At 31.5% G+C, this 19,181-nt stretch overlaps 2 protein-coding genes across 3 annotated transcripts in view; both read left to right on the top strand.

Moving 5' to 3' along the window:
* The window catches only part of LOC148280105 (alpha-N-acetylgalactosaminidase), a 164,716-nt gene extending 161,017 nt beyond the window's left edge, over positions 1-3,699 (top strand). The window contains exons 8-10 of one of the 2 annotated variants that reach the window (XM_088228926.1): positions 438-602; positions 1,537-1,609; positions 2,621-3,699. In XM_088228926.1, coding sequence (XP_088085052.1) covers positions 438-602; positions 1,537-1,609; positions 2,621-2,730 — 348 coding nt within the window. In that variant the 3' untranslated portion in view covers positions 2,731-3,699. Of the gene's footprint in view, positions 1-437; positions 603-1,536; positions 1,614-2,620 lie in introns of both variants that reach the window. The other variant, XM_088228925.1, reaches the window with a different exon arrangement.
* A 4,870-nt stretch (positions 3,700-8,569) lies between these two features.
* Positions 8,570-13,646, top strand: LOC148280104 (uncharacterized). The gene is made up of 4 exons (XM_088228935.1): positions 8,570-8,658; positions 11,003-11,345; positions 12,578-12,799; positions 13,555-13,646. Exons 1-4 carry the CDS (start codon positions 8,650-8,652, stop codon positions 13,644-13,646), a joined length of 666 nt encoding a protein of 221 aa, XP_088085061.1. The 5' UTR covers positions 8,570-8,649.
* Positions 13,647-19,181: the final 5,535 nt, after the last annotated feature.

The following is a 19,181-nucleotide window of genomic DNA, read 5'->3' as shown; positions in this document are numbered from 1 at the left end:
TAAAAAATGTTTTCTTTCACGAGGTAAAAATTAAAGCATTTAATCCTACCGCAGTTTCTCAAAAATGTATGAAATAATTCATAAAATTTAACTTAGTCACAAGTTCTTACAAATCAACCAATGCTAGTGTTGTGATAGATTTCCAGTTTCCGGAAGCCAACTCACCAATCAGCAGAACTCGCCGACCTAAACTTGTGACGTCACGGACGGAGTAATTTTAAAATTACAAAACTTTCAAAAATCATAGCGCTGATAATATAAATTTTGGATAAGTTTGATATTATTTACAAAAAAAACACAACCACTGAACCTCCTCATTATTGTCCTTCTGGTGGAGGTCAGTGGTAACCTCAACTCAGACATCCAAGTCTGGTTTCAAATTTCATATACAGGTTTACCTTTTGAAGTTAATTCTATTTGTTTATAAATATTTCCAGCATCGTGGTATTGAGATTTGGTCTCGTCCCATCACCCCCGTGTACCAGACTTATTACTCGTATGCTGTGGCGTTCGTCAACAGGAGAACTGACGGTACTCCATCAGATGTGGCCGTCACATTAAGGGAACTAGGCCTTACTAATCCCACTGGGTACAGAGTTGAGGTTAGTATTATACCCTAGAGGAATCACACTTACAATTAATAAATACAAGAGGTTAGTACTGGTTAAATAAAATAAATAACTGGTTCTCTGTATCCAAGTGGATTAAGAATACAGCTATATGTGAGAAATAAAATCAGAATTCCAGACGAGTATTTTCGACTCGATGGCTGCTGCCAGTAGTGAAGTGGTTGGCGCATTCGCCTACCACGCTTGAGGTCCCGGGTTCGATTGCTGGGAAGGTCGAGGTTCTAATATGATAGATGACGCTTAATTTAATGTACTAATGCAGTTCCCTACACCATCGGGTGAGGACGGTATGATGAATATCATGCATTGTTAGGTTAGGACTCAAATGATTGACATTGACTCCTCATGTGAAACGAAAAGTCTGTTGATGTCAGTCAATAGTCTGCTTTCTCTTGAAAGAGTTTTTTGTGGAGTTCTCTTCATTAAGAAAATGTGGAGAAGTTTCATAAGGCCACGGCTGACAGTCGTGCAAGAGCCTCTCACAATAGAGCAGCCAGAATTAATACTTACAGCTTTTGCAATAAATATAAACCTTTAAGTTTTTATTTTATTTTTATTTATCGATCTTATAATACAAGGTATAAAACAAATCAATTATATTCCCAGGAGTTACAGCAGTTCAATTTTTTTTAAAGTACATATTCAGAACAACGAACAAATAGCAAAACAAGTCAAACATCTTTATGGTACTAAAAATATCACAACAAAATACTAACCAAAAAACTCGGGCAAAAATATATCAATTTTATGACTATTTACTTTTAGTCATTAATATTAACAGTGTTCGAAAATGGGAAATAAATTGTGGTAGAGTGGGGTTTGAACCTCAAACCTCCTGATTCCCAGTCATGTATTATAAGTTTACCTTCTATATTTCAGTAATTTCATTTATCTGTTATGTTTTCAGGATTTGTATGAAGATGTTGACTACGGAATACTGTCTCCCCAGACCAAGATCAAAGTAAAAGTCAACCCCTCAGGTAGAACGTGTTTGGCCTATTTATTTTCCCTTAGTATTAAATATAATAAATTGATGAGGTGATTTTACTGCTCTAAATCATCCCAAATATGAAAAAATAATGGGTTTGGGCAATGTCCTTCAAACTGTCTCGCCACTGGAAGAGAGTTGTAAGGAATTCTCGGAGAAGAGTTATGCATGACTTAATTGAATGCATGGTTGTTTAGTACCCCCGTTATAATTATGACTCTTTCAAGGTTTCAGCAAAACTTTCACAAAACTTATGCTCATATTCAGAGGCAAAATTCTAAATGAGGAAACTACATTCTACTGTTCTCACCTTCAAGTTATCCTTTACATATGAGATTAGAATATACAATTCTCACAATGAGTTTTATCTCTGAATACGGGCATTACTCTCAATGAAAAAAGTCAGTTTGAATGTTAGATTTTTCATTTAAATAAAACACATGTGAACACGATTAATATGGAAGTTTGTTAAAATTTCAGATAAATTAAACTAGTTTATCAACATCGGAGTTATGGGTTTAATTTAATTTATAACTCTTTCAGAACCTTTTTCTTTTTAGATCACTGAATTCTAAATTGTGTTAAGGTAGGTATGCAAAGACATAAGAATTGATGAATGTCTTTTTTACTTCAATTCATTTAATCATTGTAGAATAAAAAATGCTTTTGATCTATGTACAAAGATCTGATAACATAAGAAAAAAAAGATTTGCGAGTAAAAAAATTGGTAAAACTCAATTTAGCGCCTTCTATTGAAAAAATGTGAAATTATATGCGCAAAGTACCATCTGTTGTTAGTTGCTGAATGTGCCTTAGTGTGTTTGTATTTGTATTTGTTCATTTTTTTAGAATGTCAGTTATTTTATACTTCTTGTGTCCCTTCACTGTAAACTGATAAATTACACACTGTTAGCAGTGATACTGTTAACTCATAATAAGTCATGAGTTTATGAATTCGTATTAAAAAAAGCTTCTTAAATCTAATGTCTTTTTTGTTCAACAGGTGTCGTTATTCTGCGAGCTGATGCTCAGCCTTCCTTCCAGTACCGTTCATCTACTTCTCGAACCCCCTACGATCCAATCAACGATGTTTTCAGGCTTGTTAAAAAATAAACACACCTTGGCTATGAAAAATTAAACCCAAGTGCTGAAATCTTCTTATAATGCTTCAAAACTACAATACAGATAGTTTTTTTTTATTTACCTAGCAGTCATTCCTTGCCTATAAAAAAATTGTGTGTAATATCACATATTAAGTTATTTTCGGTGTATGCTCTTTAATTTCGCTCCACCCAATCAAATTTTTATTGTATTTTTGATTTTTCAAATTTAAATTCTTTATATTACTGAATGTTTCATTGAAAACCTTTCGATTACTATTTTGCTAGAAGCTCTGTTATTTGCATGCAATAATTATCAATCTTTGACTATCCCCAATAAAAAAACCTTTTACACAATATGACCATTGATGTTGCAAAAAACTAACTATTTATGAAGTGCAAAAATTAAGGAGTTAAAAATGTCAATTTGATTACATAAATTCTGAAGAAACATTCGTACGATATGTTTTTCCGATAATGTTTCTTAAACATTTTTCTTACTTCATTTTTGTAACTTTGTTTCCTTAACATCAAAGAAGCACGAATCATTAGGCTAAGATTTTTACTATGCCAAAATATTTGATAAGCCAGTACATAAAACAGGATAATGTTGTAACATTTCTCTGATTTTTGTAATGAATTTTGTATTTGGTAGCTAGAATTCAATATGTCTTACATTCTAAGATAGTGGTAAATATAATTATTAAATAATTTAAATCCCTCAAAATAAATTAAGGTACATCACATGCGTACTTTTGTATGATACATTTAAAAATGTAACTGTACTTTGAATAATCCTAATGTAAATAATCATATTCCTTATTTTATTAAATAGGTGAATAGATTGACTGCCACTCTATCAAAGGTAGACAGAGGAGAATGCGTTTTTGCTCTGCAAAATAGCTTAAATGGTGTAACAGATATTACATTGTGTAAGCGTTGTGCCAATAAATAAACAATGAATATTGACAAATAGAAAAAACTTATCGCGGGTAATTACCACCACTAGGTAACTTAAAAATCAGAATTTTTGCGTAAACCACTAAAAATACTTCTTTGTGTCCTCCATGAACGCTACAAACAGACAAGTGGTCCATTAAAATCATGATAATATTATGATTCGAATGCACAACTCATAGAATTAAGAACAGTCCAGAAGGAGCATAGAATCGTATTTGAATACATGGAACTGTGTCCAAAAAACCCCCCACTTTGCCCCACTTTCGCCACGCGCATGCGCGAAGTCGCCGCGTAATGTTGCTAGGTCGTGAAAAATACAATCATAACACAAATGTAAGATATTTATATATTTATTTTAAAGTTCTCTAAAATGTTATTGTGCACGCGGAAACATTGATTGACACAACATAGTAGATAAGGAAAAGGTAATTTAATAAGAGTAATTGAATAATGTTAAATAATATGATAAGCAAAGTAGCCTAAAAAATTTGACTACCCTGTCAACACTAATAAAATGTCCATTTTGTTTTCTTTGACAATCTGACAGATGGAAAAATAATTCAATTTTTAAGTAATGCATTTGCTACTTACACATGAAATGTGATCCCATCCTGTTTCTTTTTGATCCCAGCAGTATTTCTACACTTTAAAACGACACAACACGACATAGTTGAATTCAAATCGGGAGTTGCGTACTGAGCGACGTCTACAAAGAAACTAATGGTCAAAATGTAAAACTAATCCTTTAAGAGAAGTTTAGTCGCCTTCTGTTTGATATGCGGTTTATGGATTATTCGTAATTCTATGGCACAACTTGTCTATTTGTAGCATTCATGGATTGTTTTTCATTCAAAATTCTGATTTTGAAGTTATCTGGCTCTAGTACCTTAGTATTAATTACCCCACGATATGTATTGTAACGTGTTAATGCTTGATCAGCATCCTGCACACTACCCTCATTATGCTGAAATGTATGATCGGCAGTCAACATGTTAAATGTATTATTATTTAAAAGATGATATTGTTTAGTTTATAGCAATTGACGATGCAACGCTCTGGTTAAAAATTTAAAAGAAATTTCATAAATTAATTTAAGAAAAACTAAATTTTATAAATTTTAAGCAATTACAACATTAGTCTTGTGTTTCTAAAGAAAAATATTGTCTCCCTGCCCAGAACTGGACCTACCATAGGAATAGTCGGCACAAAAAACCAGACACTTGCTTACAAGGGAGGGAAGAAAAACATGCTCGCATTAATTTACAAATATGTATATTCCCGTCCCTTTTCAGTAAGTGTCGGGGCGCTAGATCACGTTTGATCCAGGACCTGTCTCTGCCATTGTGACTTTTATTAGTGCTTTTAATTATATTAATAAAGACAAACAATATTCGATTTAACAAGATCTCAAGCACTTTTTAGAATTAAAAATAACTTCAATTTTTATCTTTCGTTCATTTTATTAAACTGTCTTCTTTGCAGACAAACAGTGCTTACATTAAATTTCTGTAATTAAAATCTCCATTTAAATTAATATTCTTTACAAAGACAATATACTTACAGTCCTTAAAATATAGCTTGATTAGAATGACAGCTGTCAAACTAATTTCATTAGTGTTGGGAAATTACTGATCACTGATCAAATCGATTTTATCAGTTATTTCATGCAATCATGAAACTCTGTTTCCGAAAATTGATGTAAAAAATGCTAAAACAAGGCTATTATAGTGTGTTTAACATAATTATTCACCAAAAAATGAGACATTTATACTTTTTCCATGATCAACTTCAAATGCATAATTTTTTCAAACAATCAGTTTACATTGATCAATTTGTTCCATCTCTAACGATTTTGCAAAATGATGCAAACTTGTAAGAATGTCGTTATTTTATATATTAATGTTGATTTATGTTTCAAGCATTGTATTAAATAAATAAATGAACACGCCAGATACAAATGATTTTTCGTGTGTGAATATAAATAACTCCTTTGACGTTACTACAAAGTTATGTCATCACTTTTTCTGACAACTGTCATTCTAATCATGTTACATTTTAAGGACTATAACAATGTATTATTGTTAATGAAGTTTCTTTTAATATGTGATGTATTATTAAATGTCTATTAAGTCCTTTCCTCCAATTATTATGTTACACGTTTGAAGAAAATATTCTGATTTGCCATTTTGTGTGATGACAGCTCTACGAATGAATTGAGTAATTATAGAATTAATAATAAATAAGGATTTCTTAATAAATACACGTTTAAGTTATCAATAAACTTTGTTTCATTACTGTACACTGCTATCACATTTTATACATAACACAGATTTTACATAATACCATATTACAAATTCATTGATATTATCCATGGCTCTATCCCACTAAGTTTCTCCAAGGGTGATATTCCAAACGATCTCGCGGCTGTAGAAAACACTTTTATCTCGTACACAAGATAAAAATACATTTTGTACCAAAAGATAAAAGTGTTGTCTATGACCGCAAGAGCTGTTCAGAATAGCACCACAGGGTATGCTTAGTTACGATAGTTTAAATACCAGAAGGGATGTGTAGGAAGAAGTGAGGTACATTGATACACCAACGATATTTCAACATCCAAAAACGTTATTTATGTTGCGACATCACTAAAATGGGTCTTTGCATGTTTGAATATGCATCAAAGTTCCCCATTGTTCCAGATAGTGACCTAATAAATGACGAAATCTTTAGACTTGGTGTTGTCATTTGCAAAAACAAGTGCAAACCCTCAGAGTAATAATGCATCAACCTTTAGAGAAGCCCTATCACTATGTTTCATAGAACGCAAGCGATGTTGGTTAGCAACAAATTGGCGGCCATTTTGTTTTGTTTGACAATAAACGCATAATGGATCTATTGGATGTTTTTGTCGCTGTGCTTGGCTTTGTTTGTAAATAACTTGTATATTTACTAACGTAAATAAAATTAAAATAAATAATAATATATAAAAATAAAAAGAATAAATAAAAATCGACTATGGTGAATTGCAGTATGTTTGGTTGCAGTAGTAGGAGCGTCAAAGGCGTTAAGTTAAAGGAGTCAGTTTTCGCATGATTTACATGAATTTTTTGGCATTTATTGTTGCTTAAAAACTTTCCTTATATCAACATATTTAATTCAGATATAATTTTTTCTAAATTAAGGGGATAAATTTGTGAATTAAAGTATGTTTACTGTTGATAATGACAATTGATTAAGCGCAATATTTCGGGGCCGCACTAGGCATCCATATAATGTTTGAGTCTTTACTTAGTAAAAGTCGATTCAAATTTTACTTGAAAATAGCAACGTTAACCTTGAAATCGCATTTTAAATCTCGAGTCCAGATTTCAGGCCACTATGACTCACCATTTCGGAGATGTGACAGACAAACAAACATACTCAACACAGGTCTTTAGTTCCATGGAGTTGGGATTTATGTGTCAATAAATGTAACATAAGTATATTGTGAATAAAATGAATTAAAAATTAAACACAAACATGTATTTTCAGTTTTATAAAATAAATATAGGCGAATAATAGAAAAATAGATTGGAATAACCCTGCAATGATAAATGCACCAGTACATATTTAAAAGTATTTACAATGCAAATTAATATCTATTTGGCAATTCTTGACCTGAGTACGGCCCATTGTTTTGCTGCGAACTATAGCTAACTTAATACCTAACAGTCATAGTATGGTTTTCCCACGTTTAGGCTCCTCTATAGATTGGCGCATTATTTCTTTGAGTTCAAACCTATAGACGTAAAACGAATAAAGAATGTATCAATGAGGACTAAAAGATTATTTTATTTGAAGTTACATCAAAGAGTAGGAAAGAAAACAGAAAGTTAAATAACAGATTTCAACAGAGATTGAGAACATTTTAGTGAAGGAAATGTGGAAATCTAAGCATTTACATAATTTGAACATCCACATTTCTTAAATTCTTATATCTGTAGATTTTAGCGAAGTTATTTTATGAAAAAGAAATCAAAAGAATAAAAAATGATTTTGGAGCATTTGGTAAAAGTTGTGTGTAAGTATAATATGTGTAAAACACTGTTAGCTTCGAGTCGTAGTTTAGGTTTTAATGAACAAATCGAAGGAATATAGATGTTCAAATATAGGCAGAATGGTGAATGTTACACAGTGTGTCAAGTGGCCGCTTAAACCAGCCAATGGCAGGTCATCAGCCCTGTAGATGCCTAAACTTCAATATTACCTTCTCTAAAATGTTTTTCATATACATCACAACAACGGGCTGGTTGTTATTTTTTTTTGCACCACAACAGACCAGAAAACCCAATTACAGCGGTGAATTACATCACAGAACACTTAGGCTTGAGAAAAATCACATTAGACGATTGTGTTCTCGCTGGGAATTGAACCCGTGTGTGAGTCATGCGTATTAACCACTACACCGCGGAGGCCGCCAAGTGTAAAAGTTATAAAGGAATTATACTACATGTCTGGTATATAATATTTTTTGTCAAAAATCAGGAGAAATTAGTGAGGACAATTAGTAGTTGCTTTTTAAATTTCAATAACCCAGAACAATTTAATGTGATTCAATTGAATTTAACTTAATTATTTACTACAAATAAGTTTGGCTTCCCAAAATAGTAATTTCTATTTTACTCACATTGGTAAATCCTTGGAAAATATTTTGTTTACCTAACACACTTTCTAACCGTAATTATTTGGTCATTACTCAAACATATGATAGTTTGAGGAATTCTTGGTATTATTATGAGGGAAAGTTGTCAAAACAATTGTGAAATATAAAACACTTAAGCCCTTAGACCAAAGTAATTAAGATAAGTCACTCCACATTCCTAAACACTATCTTGTATTATTCTACTGTAAGCTTTTGTTCTGATGGTATTAGATTTTAACTGCACAGTTCAAATATTAATTAATTCATTCTTTAGTGAATATTTTGTTAGCAATGAAGCTGGTAAGCATTATTATAATATTATACATTTGATTTAAAGGAGTGATTTTATTGAATTATAAACATTAAAGATTTTGTGAGGTTTTGTTGGAAAAAATGGCATAATATTTGGAAAATTTTAAATTAAAATTAAATTGTCTTGAATTAAATCCGTAACAATTGATATTTTTGTATACCTCCCTCACCGAGAGTTAAACAATGACTCTTTATTTTTGAAATGCATAACTATTTGTTTGACCTTTTTTGTTTTTATGGTTTTATTTCAATGGGATGCAGTCTTCGAAAATATCAAATAATAATTTATATGTTATTTCCACTTATCTAAGTAAAAAAAATTGTAAATCGAGTTATTTGAAAAAAATATGTATCCCAACAACACATCTTTTTTCTAAAGAGTCAAGACACATAAATGTAAAAGACTTTGATTGGAAATCTTGTCACCCTTTACAATTAATTATTGTAAGTGGTCAAGCCATGCATAAATATGTATATAAGAGACTCCCCAAGTAATCGGTAAGGTGCTTGCCTCGTGCTTTTGGGTTATAAGTTTTATTCCCGGAGAGATTGTAATTACTTATTAAACGTGATTTTTCAAGTTCGCACTGACCTGATCTATGGGTTTAAGCTCCTCAGTACATTTGATTTTTTAAAATAGATATTGCCATGTTATATTTTTCACATGCATGGTGTAGTCTGTCTAGCATTATTTGTAGGTCATTATTTTTCTCATCTATGATTATAGCATCGCTCGCATAACAGACCATATGAACAATTTCCTCTAGCATTCTTATATCCAATATATATCTTCATTTTTCTTATCAATAAATTTCCTAAAAGGTACATGTTTTTTTCACTTCTACACAGATCTACTTTTATACATCTTGTAAATGTTATTACTGTAACTCCCCGAAAAAAGAGACTAAGTTTTGTGCTTGGAGAGTGATTTACACTGTTGTAGTTGTTTATTTATAAGAGTTTACATAATTTTGAATATACAAGTACATAAGAAAAAAACATGTCTACTTTTAAAAAAAATTCTATACAGATCTACTTTTATACATCTAGTTAATGTTATCACTTCAACTCTCCAAAAAAAGAGACTAATACCCGTATGCAGAGACAAAACTTAAGGTGAAGAAAGTACATTCTAATTTCAAATGCAGAGAATAACCCGAAGGTGAAGAGACAATAGAATGTACTTTCCTCACCTTAAGGTTTGTCTCTGCATATGGGTATAACTCTTGTGCTTGGAGAGTAACACACTGTTGTAGTTGTTTATTTCTAAGAGTTAATATAATTTTGAATATACGAGTACATGAGAAAAAAAAACATAAAATAATAATACATTCATACTAATTAAAATTTAATGCAGTTTTTACACAGCTTTTTGCAGTTTTTTCTATACGTTTATATATCCATTACCAGATTAAACAATAATGGATTTTTGACTGTCGTTTGCCTAAAAAACAGTGTGCTTCATTTCCTCAATTTATATAAAAGTGTACTCAAATTATATTTGACATAGCTTTTTCATTTTATTTTGCTAAGCATAACTAGAAATCTCGCAGCAAGCCAAATGCAAAAAGTATTTAAATGGAGAAATTGTGCTAATGATATATTAGTAACTAGTAACTCCTTCAGTTGATTTTTCTAATTTGGCATACGTATAGTCCCGTCATATGAGGCGGACGTCGTAGAAGTGACATAACCCACAAATAGATGTAAATGGACTTAAACGTTGGAACGGGTCCATGACCATGCGTTTTATAAACTAAATGTGATTAAACCCACCTCTTCCTATGTCACTTCGGCGCTGACTGCCTCATATATCAGTTGAATTGACATCTCGTCGGCCTATCTTGTAAAACTCGTAAGGTTTAATCTTACTTTTATTTAGGTTCAGGGGGTTCAGAGTAATAAGACGCCTTAGCTGTAGAGAGGGCATTTTTCTCTATTGCAGAAAACAAAAACGTTACAAATTTTGGCTCATTGTGCGCTTGCTATTCACAACCTGAGTACTTACGTCTTATTTTCTTACTGTTTACAGTTTACTGTAGCTAACTTCGTAATTGATGATCCGAGAAAGATTTTTGTCCAAATAGAAGGCTCTACGGTTGGGGCGCCTTATTAGTCTGAGTTTGGGGGAGAATAAAAAACAGTTTTTACTGCAGTGGCGAATGGAAACAAAGTTTTTTTTCGACATATATATTTTTTTAAATTATGGAACACTGATTTCAGTCCTAACAGAAAACGCCAAAATATATCATTTTTGACCATTTGTTGAGTCTTACAAGTTAGTTTAGCGATATGGAAAGTAAAACAATATTAAAACTGATTGTTTTTCTAGGTAATATTGGCAACTGCTGTGCTGTTGGCTTCAGAAATCTATGCTAGTTTGATTACAAGTGATAATAATAATCTCAGCAATGAAATACCAACCGGACCCATCAGAGGAGTAAATCAAATAATAAAAGGAAGACAGAATATTCCTCTTACCGCTGCTACCACCCCTACAACTGGGATACAGAGTATAATGAATTCACCAATACTTCAAGCCATGCTGTCCAATATAACCGTGCAGACTGTATTATCAGACCCGCTTGTACAAGGAGTACTAAGCAACCCCACAGTACAAGGTGTTCTGTCAAACCCGATCGTACAAGCAATTCTGTTTAACCCAGCCCTTCAAGGTAAAAATCAAATCAAACAATGTAAAAAATGGATACATTCGTGTATGGGTAATCCACAATAAATTTGGATATTTTTTTGTGTCTGTCAAGATCAGCGTCGTAGCTAAGGTCATGAGCACCCCGAACAAGATTTGAATATTGCCCACCCTAGACTTATTTTCTGGGAAGAGAAAGAGAAAAGAAGGCTGTGGGTCTGCAAATTGCGCCCCCTGAGGGTCGTGCCCATGGCAGCCGCCCCCTTGACATGGTAGGCGAATGTAACAACCATAATACAATGAGGCGGGCTCTCCACTCAATTTTCTTTTAAGAAAGTACATATTACTTAAGTACCTTCTAAGATATTATCTGTGTAGGTGGATTATTACAATTACGGTAAAATTTTGGTGACTGCCTCCCTAAATGGGATCCACTCTCGTAGACCCCCATTTACGTCTCATAGACCCTCAATTTTTTTTCATTGGCATGGTCTCCCAGCAGGTTGTGGTAGACCCCTAGGGGTCGATATAGACCACTATGGAAACGACTGGTTTCAACTGACTCCTGAAAACATGATTCTTATAAAGAAATGTGGAAATCTTTGGCTCTTTTGACTTATTAGTTTGCCCACCACTGGAATAGACAATATGAAAAAAACAACAACAATTATTTATGCTCTTTTTTTTATTTTCTTTCTTTTGACGCCCATGGGGCTTTTACATTATACATACCATATAATAAGAAAAAGTTACACATTAAACATAATTATCATTTTTTCAAATATAAAAAATTTAAAAAAATATTTTTAAAATTTAAAAATAAAGTTACATTGTTAACATAAAACACTATTAAGACATAATACTTAAATTATATTATGTTTATAATATAAGGCATAGTAGGATTCAAATAAAACATTTTTTTTTTTTTTTTTTACACCGGTAAACTAAACTTTAAAGTGAAGTTATCCAAAATGTTGAAAACTGAAAAGGGTTTTATAAACTAAGAATATAAAACATAACACGGGCTAACTTTTAAGCATACATAAATACGATCGAAGATTTATTGACCAGACTCCGACGCGTCGGTCGCGTGTAGTACTTTGGTCTTGAATATGCTCAATGAGTAACGAAATATATCAACATCGCCATATTCATTACCAAGGCGATTGAGTCTAGCTATAGGTGAAATCTTCTCAAACATTTGCATGTTGATATTTTAAAATTGCAAAACCCACATGTATGATTCTGTTATTCTAGGGTTGGCCATGCAGACGTTCCTCTCATCGTATCCGGCAGTGGTTAGTTCCGCAACTAGTACCGTCGTCCCTCCCCTGACCCTCAGCCTCTCATCCACTCCTTTCCCAGTACCCCCTCCACCATCTACCCCCGTACCGGCACCCACGAGAGACACAGCAACCCAACAGACCAGACCTAATAACAATAATAATTCTTTATTGAGCGCTATTTTCACAGGACTTGGTGAGTTCTAATCTATTTTTTCAAATTAAATTTTGAATCTATTGGTTATAATGTACCCACATCTATGTCCAGGCAGATGAAGAATACAGTTCTGCGAGTGAAATAGAACCAGAATTCTGGACGAGTGTATTCGATAAAAATCCTGAATAAGTAAATCGAGATGAGATAAGTAGATGCGTTTGCTTATCATTCTCGAAGTAGTATTCTGGATCTTCTGTACCCCCTAGAGTGATTATTTTGAAGATTATTATTTTTTTTACGCAACGAAAATTTGCTTATATGCTTCATATAATGGCTACACTGATGATTAAATGTCAAATGGTGTATAAAACTGCTTCAAAAACGGAAATAAAACTAATACGGTTTGGTCAATTTAACCTAATTAAGTGTTTTGGGTCGCAATAGTGTTCTAAATGAAAATTGTCATATTTAGTTGCACGTATTGGTATTTGTTAGACGTTTAATCATCAGTGTGGCCAGAATATAAAGCAATTTAAAAAATAAGAATCTTTAAATTAATCACTCTCTAGGGGGTAGAAAAGAGGCAGAATATCACCCCTGGCAGAGTGGAAGTAGAACATTGACTTTTAAGGTTGTTTAAACTGCAATATTTCATAGTTACCGGACTAGAGACTGAAGCGTTAGACTGCTCACAAGTACCAGATGATTAAAATACGCTAATTGAAATATAAGAACACAGTTTAATTAAAATATAAGAATTTATTAATAATGTTTTCATGAATATTTTATTTCAGATGAGATTATTAACATTCTTCAAGCGGAAAATATGAAAAGATTACGACAGAGGCAAAGAATTAATAGAAACTTTAATAGAAAAAATATTTAAGATAAAAACACCATTATTTTTGTAATTAGCTTAATGATTGTATTTATTTGTTTTTTTATTTATTTGAACCTATTATTTATTATTTATTACACCAAACTTATTATAATTATCGAGAAATATACTAATTAAGAAAATATTTTGTGTATTTCCTCGGATGTTTCAATGTATGAATTATAATTAGTAATACAGTGATCGATATATCAGTATTCAATTAAATTCCCATCCTCGTATTTCTCCATTATAATATTTTACTTTTCATTTGGCTAGGGAGGCTGCACAGCGTTTATCATGCACCCCCTAATAAATATACAAAAATCAATTCTTAGAGTGATGCTTCGATGTAACCTAACTTTTCCATCTGAGACAATGTTTCAATTTATGAAAGTAATGTATGTAAGATAATTTTGTTATTATTATTTTATTTTCTTTTATTTAGGAAACATACAGTAATAATGTTTTCATAAAAGAGTCATAGACACATTTCTGGTCATGTGGCTACAAGAGCAGATCTCCGCAGAATCCTCTTACGAGGTTTTCCTGTAATTTGAATTACGTAATACCAAAAGCACATACGACATTCGATCAGAGAAATTTCTCTTTTGTTGCCCCGAGACTGTTCAATGTCCTGAATGAACATTTTAAGTTGTCCAAAACGAAGGCCATTTTCAAGAGAAGTGTACAAGTGTGGGTTTTGTCTAAGGGAAGAGACCATTGCAGGAGACTGCTGCGAGACATTGCACAGATTTACATATTTATTTATTTGACACTTTATATACATATACAATAAATATACATATAAGGGCGAGCATATTGCCTTAAGGCAATTTTTTCTTACCTACCCAAACCGTTCAGTTTGAGAATATTATAAATACATGGACATATTGAATCTTACAATTTTATACAAAAATAAAAAGCAAAGATTAACAAAAATAAATATATGCATAAAAAAAAAACAAATAACACTATACTATGAAGAGGAGAGGGGATGGGAAGGAAAAAAGAAGGATAAAGGAACAATTTAAATATTTAGATAGTGACATTTCAATCTTGACTTAAATGTAAATAAGGGGCGTCTCTAACATATATGGTACGGCTCCGGGATACAAAGTGTTAAGCGTGTAGTCCAGATGTTTATTGAAATTTATGTAATATTTTTTTTTGTTGTATTGTTTAATAATAATCGTTCTTCTACTTTCTTTTTTGTTGTATCCCAACTCAACACAAGACTCTTGGCCTTTTGGAGTTAGAGATATGTTTTTTTTTTCCTCTAATATTTGTCTTTATATGAATAAATAAAAAAGTTTAATATATTTAAATTGCCAATTAAGCGAAGAAAATGTATGTACTAAATATGTGTATTTAATCACTTACCGACTTTCCTATGTCTACCGGTTGCGAGACGCACCCATCCCTTCATCAGGACACCAATTAAACTAACATGGAAAACCCACTATACTCAGTGCATGTAAGGTTTACCTACTAAAAACATGTGGTTTCAAATCGGCCATGTGGGTTTAATATTTTTGTACAATAACCAAAAGATTTCATATTAGTTTAATTGGTGTCCTGACGAAGAAAGGGTACGTTTCGAAACTGGTAGACACAGAAAAATCGGTAAGTTGTCATATACAAATATACAATAACATTTAGCAAAATTTTTAACCCCAAAATAAACAATTTAAATACTGAAAATGTATTTTTTCTGATAAAACGCTTTCCCATGTATCTGGTTCTACAGCTTTTTTTTACAGGGGGTAAAAGTGGAAAGGAAAGAAGGATAATGTTAATAAACAATAGCATAGTGATGCTATTGTTATTTCGGAAAACATTTATAACTATGGCTCAAATGAACTTTGTGCCCTTGTTTTTGCGAATGAGGGGCTTACTTATACACCGGGTACAATGTTACGCCTAGGCAATAGGCATACTGTCAGAATAAGGAAGGGAATAACATTTTTATTGCAATGTTATATTCGGATGGTATTCCCATCCTAATCTGACCACTATACTTAGGCGTAACTTTATACCAGGTTTATAAGTAGGCCCTGTATGTTTACTGATAGCGGGAATTTGTGTATAACTTTATTTTCTAGAGAAGCCCTTAATGTGATTCTAAACGAAAATATGAAACTAATTATTCATAGATGACGCTTTTAACATTTTTTATTGAAAAATGAAATTTTTAGGTTGGAAATGGAAATTTTACAAAATTTGGTTAGCGGAAACTTTACACTATATTGATTGTAACAATACCATAACAATATAATTTAGGTCATTTTCACAAAATGGTGTACAAAACAAATAATAAGATAAGCTATTGTTACCCAAGTACCTCCCTACAGCTCGTTTTATTGCTGTAATTTGTTGCTAACTTCGTGGTCTATTTACCAGGTTATAGAATAAATGTAAATTTAAAAACATACCAAAATTAATAAAAATTGAAGCATAAACATAAATATCTTCAAATATACCAATAATATTTCAATTAAACATAAATTCAAATACTAATAACAGTACTTTTTTTAATTAAAAGAAATGTAAATTATAAAACAATACAAAAAATAAAAAAAAGTACCTACCTAGGAGATTTTTGAAAATTAAGACTGACACAATTTTTAGTCATAGAAATAATTTACTGGGTGTAAAAAGGTCTACTTTATATCCACCTTTATATATTTTATAAATGCCTCTTTTTTTAATTATCAAGATGTTACCGTGCGTAAGTATTTTGCATTTAAAGTGGGTCAAGTGAGTTTATCGAACAAAACAAAACCGCCTGTAAATCATTAGCGGTAAATGACTTTTTAGGCACTTTGTCATTTCTTTTCATTCAGAATATGACAGAAAAATTATGTAAATAGCTACATAATAAAGTTTCTAAATTTAAGAATCGGAGTTAAGATTTATGAAAATGTCAAGACCCGTTATCCTCAAAAATCTAATTTGTATAGAAAGACAATATTTATAAATAGTCATTTTTTTCAAATATGATTTAAAATGGAAGGGTTTTTGACAAAACCTGCATAACTGAAATTATAATGTTTTTTTATTAACTGCAAAAAATATTCCGTGTTAGAAATTTTTCTAAAAGATTTGGATTGTTTTGAAGACAATATTGTAAAATATGATGTAAAAAACATGCTTTACAATATTTTGTTCAAAACGATCCAAATGTTTAATTTTTTTTTAATACAGAATGTTTTTTGCCGTTAATTAGAAGACTTTCCAATTTTAACTATGCTATTTAAAAAAAAAAACATAAATGATGAAGTTCAGCCCAACGAGAAATTGGATACAAAAATGTATTCTTAAGCGTGGTAAAAATTAAAGCATTAAATTCTACGCCAAAGTTTTTTGAAACCAAAATATATTTTTAAAAATGAACTACTTCGCATGATGTCCCAAGTTCTTCCGAATTTTTCCTAGTACCTACAGTACAAATGTTGTTGTTATATTCCGCATCTATAAATTCGTTCATAAGGTTTTATTTGATTCGTTTTAGCGTCTTTTAATATTCAAATTAGATAAAAACAATGTTTTTTAAAGATATTTCCATTAAAAAATATACTTAAAAGTTTTATATAACTAAAATATAATTACTTTTAGACCGGAAGATTACGCCATTTCAAATTTAGACTAAACTTAGGTATCTGGGTTCTCATATAAAGACTAAGTATTGAACTAAAATTTGGTGTATTAATTTGAAGATAATAAATTGAACATGAAAGTGGCCAAAGCAAAATCTTATTTTTTTGTTTTTGAAAAGAAATACGGGCATTTTAAATCACATACATTTTCGTAAAATTTTCCTTTATTTCTACGTAAAATTATTCCTTCGATAATGCTTTAAAACATGTTTATTTTTTAACAAATATTTTAGTTGAAACATTTTTCATAGAATTGTGCTTTTTTTAAACTCTTGTGTGATGTAACACTAGTCAACATAGGACACAGGACTTGATATATCTCTCTTATTTTTTTTAATGATGAATTCGTATTTTTTGTACTCTTCAAATGGACATTTTCACATCCGATTTGAAAAGTAAAATATGTATAACTATGCTAAATGTTGATAGTAAAAATATTTATCCTTTCTACTCGAATTATGAATGTCCGCTAATTCAGCAACACGTATATACAAATACCTTATACAAGAGAGAGCACGAAGAAAGAAGTCAAAGCAAGAAATATAGAGACGCTGTTCTGCGGCGGGTGTTGTCTAAAACAGATTTAAACTTCATTCGGTTGATAACAGTGATGGGGGATGCACGCGCGTAACATGAATTTGACCACATAACCAAGTATCGGACGCAACTAGACTGGCTCAGTATCAGGCATAGAAGAAACATTCACATTCTATCACTTCTTCACAATATTTTAAATAATCCCACTTCGCCTGTTTATCTGAGAGAGCTCATCCAACCTCTTTCACAACACGGACTATCTCTTCGTTCTAGTAACGAGAGAACCCTTTTAATACCCTGTCATCGCTCTAATTTTTTTGCCTCCTCTTTCACAGTAGTAGCCGCTCGATTGTGGAATAATCTACCCACTAATGTTAGAGACGCCCCTTCATTATTTACATTTAAGTCAAGTTTGAAATGTCACTATCTAAATATTTAAATTGTTCCTTTATCCTTCTTCTTTCCTTCCCATCCCCTCTCCTCTCTTCATAGTAAAGTGTTATTTTTTTTTTTATATGTATATTTATTTTTGTTAATCTTTGCTTTTAATTTTTGTATAAAATTGTAAGATTCAATATGTCCATGTATTTATAATTTTCTCAAACTGAACGGTTTGGGTGTAGGAAGAAATTGCCTTAAAGCAATATGCCCGATATGTATATTTATTGTATATGTATATAAAGTGTCAAATAAATAAATAAATGAATGGCGTATTTGTGATTTTTAATTTATTTTGCTATAACAGGGCAATCTTTCATGTTAATTCGCATAAATCATGGAAACGGAATTATTAAACAGTATGATTCCATGTTTTTTTTTTCAAATGTCTGAACTTGAGAATATTCCTTCTTTTACTAGTGGTAACACGATGTTACCACTAGTAAAAAAAGGAATATTCTCTTATTGACCGCGCGCAAACGGATTATTTACCACAGTCTTTTAAAAGTTAAAGAAGATAATTCTGGTTGTTTTATTCAATTTCTAACAATATCTTATTTACGTTTTTATTACCATTATAACTGTCCTTATCGGTAACTATCGGTATAGTTACCTACCCTTCAAAAACAATAACACTAAATTAGCAAAAAAATATACAAATAATTATTCCAGGAACTGAACTGGCAAAAAACTCATAATTTTTACCGTATTAATTTGTTTCTTTGGCTTGTAAAAACCAGCAAACACATGCGAAATTCCCATGCAAGGTGTGAATCTACGTAATCAAAAATAATATGTCACTTCAAAAGTAACGGTCCGTTTGCTGTTTCACCAGTTTTATTGAATAGCCAAGTTATCGAAAGGGTTGAGAGTTTCAAATACCTGGGAGTATATGTTACGGAAAATATCTAGT

Source organism: Micrasema longulum, unplaced genomic scaffold (assembly GCF_059751315.1).
Source record: "Micrasema longulum isolate JH-2025_06_02 unplaced genomic scaffold, ASM5975131v1 h1tg000615l, whole genome shotgun sequence".
Classification (NCBI taxonomy): domain Eukaryota; kingdom Metazoa; phylum Arthropoda; class Insecta; order Trichoptera; family Brachycentridae; genus Micrasema; species Micrasema longulum.
This window is presented reverse-complemented; position numbering and strand designations above follow the sequence as displayed.